The 10885-nt window shown below is 44.7% G+C and overlaps 1 protein-coding gene across 2 annotated transcripts in view; it reads right to left on the minus strand.

Moving 5' to 3' along the window:
• Window positions 1-9835, minus strand: part of MMRN2 (multimerin 2) — a 45172-nt gene extending 35337 nt beyond the window's left edge. For both annotated transcript variants that reach the window (XM_083146356.1, XM_083146355.1), the window contains exon 1: window positions 9497-9835. In XM_083146356.1, the coding sequence (XP_083002482.1) occupies window positions 9497-9774 (278 nt within the window). In that variant the 5' untranslated portion in view covers window positions 9775-9835. The remainder of the gene's footprint in view (window positions 1-9496) is intronic.
• Between the last annotated feature and the right edge of the window lie 1050 nt (window positions 9836-10885).

The following is a 10885-nucleotide window of genomic DNA, read 5'->3' on the forward strand; positions in this document are numbered from 1 at the left end:
TACAGGAGAGCTACAGTGCTGCTGGGTTCTTAGAGAAGATCTACAGTGCTGCTGGGTTCCATACAGGAGAGCTACATTATGCTTTTTACACAGTAGCTCATACTCTACCCTACCTCATCATCAAATGATTTTGGTACATGTAATACAAATGCGCCGTAACTGCAATCATATAATATGATATTATATTTTGATGAACTACAGTTTCCCACCTGCTGCTGCGTTCTGTACAGGAGAGCTACAGTGCTGCTGGGTTCCGTACAGGAGAGCTACAGTGCTGCTGGGTTCCGTACAGGAGAGATACAGTGCTTCTAGGTTCTGTACAGGAGAGCTACAGTGCTGCTGGGTTCCGTAGAGAAGAGCTACAGTGCTGCTGGGTTCCGTACAGGAGAGCTACAGTGCTGCTGGGTTCCGTACAGGAGAGCTATAGTGCTGCTGGCAGAGGCGGAACCAGCATTGGTGCAGCATGTGCATTGCACCAGGGCCCCTGAAGACTAAGGGGCCCATTGCTGCCCAAACCAGCAATTACTTATTGGGTTGGGGTAGAGGAGGGAACCCAAATTATATTTTTGCACCTGGGCCTGCCATACACAGTTCCACCACTGGCTGCCGAATTCTGTACAGGAGAGCTACAGTGCTGCTGGGTTCTGTAGAGAAGAGCTACAGTTCTGCTGGGTTCTGTACAGGAGAGCTACAGTGCTGCTGGGTTCTTAGAGAAGAGCTACAGTGCTGCTGGGTTCCATACAGGAGAGCTACATTATGCTTTTTACACAGTAGCTCATACTCTACCCTACCTCATCAACTTCATGTGGCATAGAACACTCAGACCCCCCATGGCATGGATCTCTCTTGCTCTGACACATTTCCCTAGTGTTAGTTAGACCACATTACTGTGGCATGTTAGTTTTATTTATTTATTATATAGCGCACACATATTCCACAGCGCTTTACAGGTAATATTTGAACATTCACATCAGTCCCTGCCCCAGTGGAGCTTACAATCTATATTCCCTACCACATGTACACGCACACACAGACATTCTAGGGTTGATTTTGATAGGAGCCAATTAACCTACCAGTATATTTTTGGATTGTGGGAGGAAACACCACTGAGTAGCTGGTCGTCATCCCACAGCAATTCCCCAAATACTCTAATGATTCTTAATTGGAGCCACAATCAGGAACTGTAGTAGTTTTAAGACCACACACATATATGGATCATATACTTCCTTCCTTTCAGTTACCAAATAATGTACAACAGCTATACTATACAAAGAACTTATTTCTACTGCTAATATGGGATCGCCAGGAGATCTCTGGGACAAGTTGTTTGATATTGTTTGTGATATTGTAGAATATGCCACCAGTATTTATTATCTTGCTACTTAAGAGGAATGCAGTAGAAAAATTGTGTTTAGTCTGCACAAGTATGTATTTAAGGCTACTTCAGGGCCGGTGCAAGGCACCAGAGTGCCCCAGGCAAGTTGGGGTGGGGGCGCCCTGGTGTCTGCCGCCCGGGTACCTGTCCTGCGGCACTGTAAAGCTGGCGGCGGCGGCGGCAGCAGGGGGTCCCTACAGTCACTAAGAAATAACGAGCGCTATCCGCCGGGCTATGCGGAAGCGCTTCTGTTTTGGAAACACTGGCCGCACGGTGCATGCTGATTGGCTGAATCTCAGCCAATCAGCGAGTGGCCAGTGTTTCCAAAACAGAAGCGCTTCCGCATAGCCCGGCGGATAGCACTTGTTATTTCTTATTGACTGCAGGGACCCCCCGCTGCCACCGCCGCCAGCTTTTACGCACATATATGCCGCAGGACAGGTACCCAGGCGGCAAGGGCCTCCAGTGGCCGGCGCACTAGGCAAATGCCTAGATTTGCCTAGTGGTGGCGCCGGCCCTGGGCTACCTACATGAATACTGTTATTAGGGAGCAGAAATATTAATATGTTTTTGAGACTATATTATTTATGGAGGTGTTAGGGAAGCTGGAGTCCAAACAATTTTGTAAAAGTTTTTTTTTTTTTTTCAATTACTAAGTTAGTGATCAAAAGCATATAACTTTATAGTGACAGTGACATTAGAACAATGTGAATTATTAAACATATATCTTAATTTGAAAGTTCAGTTCCCTTCCTCGAAGAAAACATTCATTAAAATTATTAGAACATTTTTTTATCTTTTCTAAACCACCAAATACAGGTGTACTCAACATAGTGCTCACACAGGGCTCTCGGCAGCCTCCGTGAGCACCATGACTCTGCGCCCCAGTGGTGCCTGCTCCCACCCCCCCCCCCGCCACTGCTAAGGCTGCTGAGCCCTAGTTACGCCACTATCTGGAAGTGGGGAGGTTGGCAAAGGATGCTGCAGTATCCAGGTCTAGGGTTTCTGATCAGAAGGCTAGATAGAAAGATCTACAGACACAGGGACCTAAAAAGGACTTCTATAAAAAGAGCCCTTTCCTCTGTTCTGTGCAGGCTCTTGGGAAATGCCTGGTAAAACCACTAATAGTTTTCAAAACGTGATATGTTTAAAAGGAAACACTATTTTCATAGAGGACGGTGGAATGGAGATTCTGAAATAATAATTGGGCATATATTAAATAATGCAAGATATATTTGCTGTATCTAATCCATTACATATTTAATGCATATGGCTTATACTTAAAGATGCAATTTTTTTTTGAAAAACACTATTTTACATATTTTTTGCTGATACATGTGCCTCTTGGTTTGACTTTCGACCTTCCCATTGTCAACCTAATGTTTGTGTCGACCATCCGATCCTGTCGACCTTAGCCACGTCGACCTATTTCAAGTGTCAATCCAAGCCCTGTTGACCTTTAGTGGTAACCCTAGAATGTCTGTGTGTGCGTGTACATGTGGTAGGGAATATAGATTGTAAGCTCCACTGGGGCAGGGACTGATGGGAATGTTCAAATATTCTCTGTAAAGCATACTTTCCGACTTTGGCATACTCCTTTCCGGGAGAAGCCCGGAGAGGAGTGAAAGGGGACGGGTAGAGGCTTCGTTTTGGGGGCGGGGCACGGGTGATGTCATCAAGCCCCGCCACCATGACGGACTGAAGCCTCAATTTGCGGGTCCGTGGGTGGGGGGAGGGGCTAAAAATTATGCAAAATGCCGCTAATTGCGTCATTTAGTCCCGCCCCCTCCCCGCGGACCCTCAAAAGTCATAGTTTTTAGACCGCGGGGAGAGGGGGAGAGGGGGAGCCGGGGCTGTAGGGAAATGCGGGAGACTTGCCCCCCTTCCCGGGGGACCTGATTTGCGGGACCCTCCCGGCCATTCCGGGAGGGTAGGCAAGTATGCCGTAAAGCGCTGCGGAATATGTGTGTACAGTATAAAAATAACTGGTAATAATGAAATAAGTGACCCATACTGCCTACTGTGATTAAATCTACGACAGGAATATCTTACATCCAAAGATAGAACATGAAACACGCTATGTTTACATCTAACTTCCTGCACACAGCATGAATAAATATAGAAATGTTGTGACTAGTGTTTCTCTAATGTCAAGTAAGTCTTATTGTCAGCCCTGCCGGTCTTCTTCGCTTTCCCTGATACTCTCTCATAGTTTGTGTACATTGTAGCTTCTGCATATTCTGTGCTGGTCGTGGTTGGCAGGGACAACTTATCCAAACACTGATCTGTACTCTGCTGTGTACTCTACAATATATTAAACTTCCAGTGTAAAGCTATTGACAAGGCAATTTATCTATTCCCTGTAGTCTAGGCTTCTTTGAGTCTATAAATCCTAGGGGCACTGGAATAAATGTACAGAAAGAATAAATATTGAATTTAAAACTAGGGCACATAAAATTCCCAGATGACTTTGCAATACAGTATGTTGCTAAAGAAAACGCGTTTTCTAGACTTGCATCTATGGATGTTATACATTCTCCTTATCACTCATTTTGGCTGATGGTATTGTTTATTCCTCCTATTTTTGCAACTTTAAACTGATGTTGTCCTGAAGAAATAAATATACCCACTGGCGGATTTAGGGGGGGGGGGGGGGGGCACCCGGGCACGTGCCCCCCCCTGTCATTTCTGACACTTTTTTTTTTCGCTTTAGCTGCCGGAAAGAATTTACAGCCGGGCAGAGATCGCCGAGTACCCGGCTGTATTCAGTGTCAGAGAGCACTGCAGCAGTCCTCGATCCCGTTTCCCTTTTTTTTTTTATCTTGTGCTGCTGCGGCCACCTGTCGGGTCTGCGAGCCAATAGAGGTGCAGGTAGGACAGGGGATGGAGGGGTGGATGGGGAATCGAGAGGTTCAGTGGGGATCAGGGTCAGTGTGTTCGTACAGATAGATTATATCACCTTATTCCCCCCCCCCCCCCACACAGTCTGATCCTTACCCTCCCCACTAGTGCCTAAACCTAACCCTCCCATTGCACAGCATTACCATACCCTGTGCAGAATGTGTAAGAGAGGCATTAAGATGTGAGATCTATTGTCTAATAGGCATTATGGCATGTGGCATAATGTGTAATGGACATTGTAGTGTTTAGCATAATGTGTAATGGACATTGTAGTGTTTAACATAATGTCTAATGGACATTATAGTGTTTAGCATAATGTGTAATGAACATTATAGTTTGGGGCATAATGTGTTATAGGCATTATGGTGTTTGGCATAATACGTAATGAACATTATGGTCCGTGACTTAACGTGTATTGTGAATTGTGGTGCAAATTTTCAGCAATGTCCTTCTTTGTTGACCATGTTGTGAATTTTTATGTAATCTGTGTGGCATTTTGTGAATTTTGGCTCAATCCATGTGGCATTATGTGAATTTTGTGTACAATAATGTGTAGAAGTGGTATATGGTGAGGTGCACTACACTCAAGGACACTCCCCCATTTCACGAGGCTACACACCCTTTTTTCATACCATACGCGCACAACTGCATCCTTCGTGTTTGATGCCAAGGTGGGCCTGTGTACTTTAAAGGCCAGGGCCTATTTATAATCCCATTCCCACCCTCTCTCTGCTCTCCTCCTCTATCTCTCTCTCTCCACTCTCTGAGTGGGCACACTGGCACCATTATCACCCCCCACTGCCCCCCTATCATGGTGCCCCCCCTGTCATTTTCTCCTGGATCCGCCTCCGAATATACCCATACTGTCTCTGTGATTTTAGAGATGAGCACTGACCACCGTGTTTTGGTGTTAATTTTTGATCTGGAGTCATATTTGTGTTTAAGTTTTGCAAAACCACTCTCAAGTGTTTTAGGTACTTGTGTATTATCTGGGCGCCCGATTTTTTCATTGGGTTGGAAAAATCGCATCGCATGCAACCAAATTGCACGCGATACGATGCGATGCGATCGACGCAATTTTTCCATAGGAATCAATGTTAAATATTCCCAAATGGTCCCTGATACCCAATTTTCCATTAGGGGCAATGTTAAATGCCCCCCAGGCTTCCCCATTTTGGTGTATGCTCCCTCATTGTTAACGACACCCCACCATCAACGCCAACCCGAAGCATGGCGAGCGCAGCGGTACACGTTCTCATACCTTTTCATACCCGCGAGGGGACACAGAATACCGGCCCCTCGCGGGGCTCGCTTCGCTCGCCACGCTTCGGGCTCGGTGGCTCGCTACGCTCGCCACAGGTTTATATCCAACTCCATGCCCACTTGGATAGTAGGGGTATGAAAAGGACCCCTTTTTCCCATTGAATTCCATGTTAAAATGGACTCAGTCCATTTTAACATTGATTCCTATGGAAAAATCGGGTCATCGCATCCGATGGTCGCATGCGATGCGATGCGATATTGCATCACAATGCATCTGATTGTATGCCTTAACTTAAGGCATACAATCAAAAAATCGGGCGCCCAGATAACTCATAAGTACCACCGTGTTTTAGTTCAGATTCAGTTTTTGGTTGAATTAATAAATCAAAATTGATGATCATTGATAAAAAGTTTATATATATATATATATATCTTAATATTGTTATTTTTTCTATACAAAACCAGAAAATCAGATTAACAATCCAAATTCTGAAACGCAGGAAAATGCTAACAGTGATTTGGTTAGGATCTGATCTTCTGTGGAGATCAGGACATGTTTTTTGTTCAACAACATAAACAAAATTTGGTTTTATTCAGATTATAGAGGTTGGTAACGCAGTTTTTTTGGGGAGCCCGAGGTGGTGCTCTAAACACCCAGTGCAGTGACCTATATCGTGCATAAGGAGCGTACGTACATATGGACCCTCTCCCAAAGGAGAAAGACCCCATTACTCCCCTAACCCCTCTCAGCCAAAAGGCTCCAGAGGGGAAAATAGGGATCAGTGGGTCCTCCTCACCGAAGCTTGGAGAGACCATCTTCCCTAAAGTGTGCAGTACTAGTGCCAAAACATGCTGGTGGCGACACCTCTTAGTTTTCCCAGAGGCACGCTACACCTTGGGCTCTAAGCAGCCAGCCAATCAGCTGTTTCTTTACTCCTACATAGGGTGTTTTCCACCCCCTGGCATGGGAATGAATACTCCACTGGGCTTTTCCATTGACTCCCTTGAGGGTTGAAGCCCCTTAGGAAGAGCAATATATTCAGTCCCAGTGTTTCTCACATCCCAAGGTTAAGGTACTAAGCTGGGCTTTCTGCTGGCTACGAACCTCTGGAATGGGAGCAATCTAATCCCAGTGTTTCTCCGCTCCATGATCATCCTTCAGGGGCTACAAACCACCTACTGGGCCCGGTGTTTCTCTCCTTCCTACCAGTTGGGGGGAGGCCAATCTATCTCCTCCCGGCAGGGTGAAGATACTCAGCCAGACTTTTTCCTGCCCGGAGCATGAGAGATCCCATCCGCTCCACCCATTGGAGCAGTTACTCAGTCCAGCCTTTCTCTATTCTTCTGCCAGGGGCAGTCCACACCCACTGATAAGAATAGATATTACATTTAATCTAGCCAAAAGGCCAAGAAGCGATGGATCAAAACACACTTCTCTACATGATTTATACATTACAGGAACTTTCTGGGATATCAAATAGTTTAAATATCTTTAAAAGGGTCCCGTGTACCCATAATCAAAACTATGGAGAAGCAATGGTCTGGAATCTGGGTAAACAAACCAAGCATGGCTCAAATTTGGGGATTTATGTTAAAATTGCTCTGGGGGAGTCAAAAAGAATGAAAGTAAAAAATAATGTTTCATTATAAGCAATCCCGTTTATGTACAAGAGAACATAGAGCAGAAAAAAATGCCATGTAAATAATATGCTAAGCACAGTTAAACCTGCTGAACATCGACTCTGCAACGTGACGCACGTGTAGGGGGCGGACATATGACATTGCCGGATGTCATCTGCCCGCCCAGATCCCTGCTTTTGCACGGAGAAATGCCCGTGTGGTCTGAGGTTGCGGGAGCTGGCGGACCAATCGGCCCTGCATTCGATGTTCTGCGACCATCGAATGATGGGGGAGGTTCCCTGAGATGGAGGAGGTGTATTCGTGAGAAATACACGTGCGGTCCGTTCGGACAGCTTCTTGGCGGAGTTGGCGATCCGTATGGAAGGCGGGGTTTGGGACGCACGGTGCTGGCCGCATATTCGTATCCGGCCGCACCGATCAGAATAAGGGCCAATGTGTGAAGTAATTAGATGGCCTTAACAATTTGTTGGGTATGGAATCTCCATAGGTTGGGCACGGAAACCGATAGCAACATCCCAATGTTGAGGCTCCCGACATGTCTTAGATAAATATCAGAACCAACCCCCCCCCACACACACACACACAGTCTAACCCTAAATGTTATCCCTTGCTTCCTATCCCTAACCATACCCCATTCATGCCTAATCCTAACCCACCATTCATAGTGTTTACCCTTAATCCTAAACCTTCTCCTTCCACAGATTAACCCCATCCAACCTGTAGTCTAAAACCTAATCCCCCCACACAACCTAACCCTCCTAGGCATACCTTTTTCAGGATGCAAACAGTAGGGGTTTTGCTGTTGGCATTGTGAGGGATGTCGGGATTCGGCTCCAGTCTTCTCACCAGTGTCGAAATTCCGGTGCCGGTATTACAACTGCCAACATCTGTAGCACCAATATGCCAACTACATCCATTAAAAACAATGGATGTGGAAAGCACATATTATTTGACATTATTATTATTATTATTATTATTATTATTATTATTTGTCAAATATTCAATGATTCCCAAATGGTCTCAATGGTTCCCAAACCTTCTTGAATGACGGCGCCCAAGATTATCAGCATTTCACCTACATTGTGCCTACCTTAGGGTCAGTTATGTGGGGGTGTACAGTTGTGCTTCTGATGTGCCCACATGTTTTGATTGTCAGCCACTAGCAATGGTTTTACCTATCAATTTGAAAAATTATAAATAATAATATTTTATCAGGTCTACTTGTGTATTATAAGAAATAATGCATCCCTAGAGTAGATTCATCCTTAATAAGTATATTTGAGAAGGCCTTAATGGAGAATTATAGGCCACTCAGCCGCTGTCAATTCCAGTATCCTCTATTGTAGCTACTGTAAGTCCAATAACTATGCCACTTCTTAAATTACAATGTGTGTGTGTGTGCGTGTGTGTGTGTGTATGTGTGTGTGTGTGTGGGGGGGGTACTAATCCTTGGAGACAGATAAAGAGTAGAGCAGTGGTAGTCAACCCTAGCCCTCGAGAGCTACCGACAGTGCACATTTTCCATACAACCTAGCTGCTGCACAGCTGCACTCATTAATCACTGACACATTTTAAAAGATACACAGATGGAGCTAATTAGCTCACTTGTGATTCTGTGAGGAGACCTGCAAAACATGCACTGTTGGTAGCTCTCGAGGACTAGGGTTGGCTACCCCAGGAGTAGAGAAAGTACCAACCAATCAGCTCCCAACTACCATTTATCAAACACAGCCTGTAACGTGACAGACGAGAGCTGATTGGATGGTACTTTACCTCTGTCCACCTAATCACTCTCATACAGCTTAGTACATCTCCCAGTTAGTGTTAGCCATATCACAACTGCCAGTTAATAGACAATTACATTGTTATACTACAAGTCACTTTGGAGTGCCATATCCATATAACAACATAGAGGGGTATATGCACTCAGCCTTGGGGAGTGATACAGTGGAGAGGGATAAAGTATTAGCCAATCAGCTCTTAACTTCCATGTTACAGGCTGTATTTGAAAAATGAGTTAGCAGCTAATTGGTTGGTAAATTATCTTTTTGCACGTTATCACTTTTCAGGGCTTAGTAAATCTGCCGCAGAATTCCAATAATAGATGTTGAATAATACAAATAATAACAAATATATGATACAGTGCATATAATATAGCCATCCACTAATATTAACACACATTAACTGTGTATATTTAAATAAATATTTAAAGTCTTTAAAATATAAACTATGTGATTCGATATTTCCTGAGACATGTTTAATAAACGACAAATGCAGAGGTAGACAGAGTAGATGAAGGCTCCTAATGTCACTCACCCTGTTTTTGGTTTAGACTGCTCCGAGTGTGGGGAATGTGCCCCCCTGCTGCCTGATGGATCAGTCTGTGATGTATGTACATGGCTGTGATGCTCAGCATCTCTCCCATCAGTAGCTTCCTCACTTCCAGGCAGCCCATGAGAGAACGGTGACATGCCATGAACTTCCAGCGTAGAGCTTATAGGGGAAGAGCCAGCAGCGTATGGCTTCACCAGTGTAGAGGTGACCAAATTCATCAGTCCAAGAGAACACATAACAATGCGCAGGGTCCGTGCCATGCTTCTCTGTCCTAAACACACACAGATGTACTTCAGCTTCAAACTGCTGGAACTGAATGACTTTTCCAAACCCCTATGAACTGCCTTCAAGTTTAAAACTAGGGGTGGGGGAATTTTATAACAAAGAGCGGAAAATCTCACAATCCCTCCCAGCTACTGTGGAAATGTGAAAGGTCAGCAGACAATGTGAAGGCCTGTTCCTGTGTGTGTGGTGAACACAAGATGCAGTGAGAAGAGCCTGGAGAGGGGGGAAAGGGAACTGGGATTCTGGCAGGGTCCTTAGAATGACTGCATTCAGGAACACAAGCTTATCAGAGCCCTATGCCCAGCCAGTGTGAAGAAGGGATGTTAGTGGGAGGAAAAGGATGTTAGTTCTAGACAGAGCAAATATTGTAAAGTTTACTTTAGGTTTCCTCAAAACCATTATATATATGCATAACCATACTGATTGCTATTATAGTATAGTACTGACCATCTGAGAACGTGACAAATAATAGAGATCAAAACATATATATGTGTTATGTTATATTGTTTATATTCTTGTTACCCTGTGCAATTGCTTCTAACAGAACAATGTTCAGTATAAAGCTATTATTACATGTACATTGTACAATGTTTGTGTCTCACGTATAGTGAATTTATGTGGTTATTCTTAAGGCCCCCATACACTATGCGATTTGGGCCCGATTTCTCCCGATTCGGATGGATCAGGCCATGATATCGGCCCAAATCGCATGTAGCCATTGGTAAATCTTATGTGCAGCCTGGAGGTGGGCAGGGCACGCAGAGAAGCAGTTGACTGTGAACGCGTCGGTTGACTGTGAATGTGGGCGGTTGACAGAGAAGCAGTTGACTGTGAACGCGGCTCTGAGGGACCAGAGTGCTGGGTAGGGGAAGTCGGGTGGCGGGCGCACATAGAAAAATAAATTTATTTTTATGTACGCCCACCGCTCGGCCTAATGTATGGGGGTCTTTAGTTGCATCTATATTATTTATTAACAGTTTCTTATTTAACGCAGCAAATTCCATTGTGCTTTACAATTGGGAAAAATTATAAAACAATCTCGGTAGTTACAGACAACTTAACTGGAGAGAGAGGCCTTGCGATAAG

The sequence above is a fragment of the Crinia signifera genome, chromosome 6 (genome assembly GCF_055691185.1).
Source record: "Crinia signifera chromosome 6, ASM5569118v1, whole genome shotgun sequence".
NCBI lineage: Eukaryota > Metazoa > Chordata > Amphibia > Anura > Myobatrachidae > Crinia > Crinia signifera.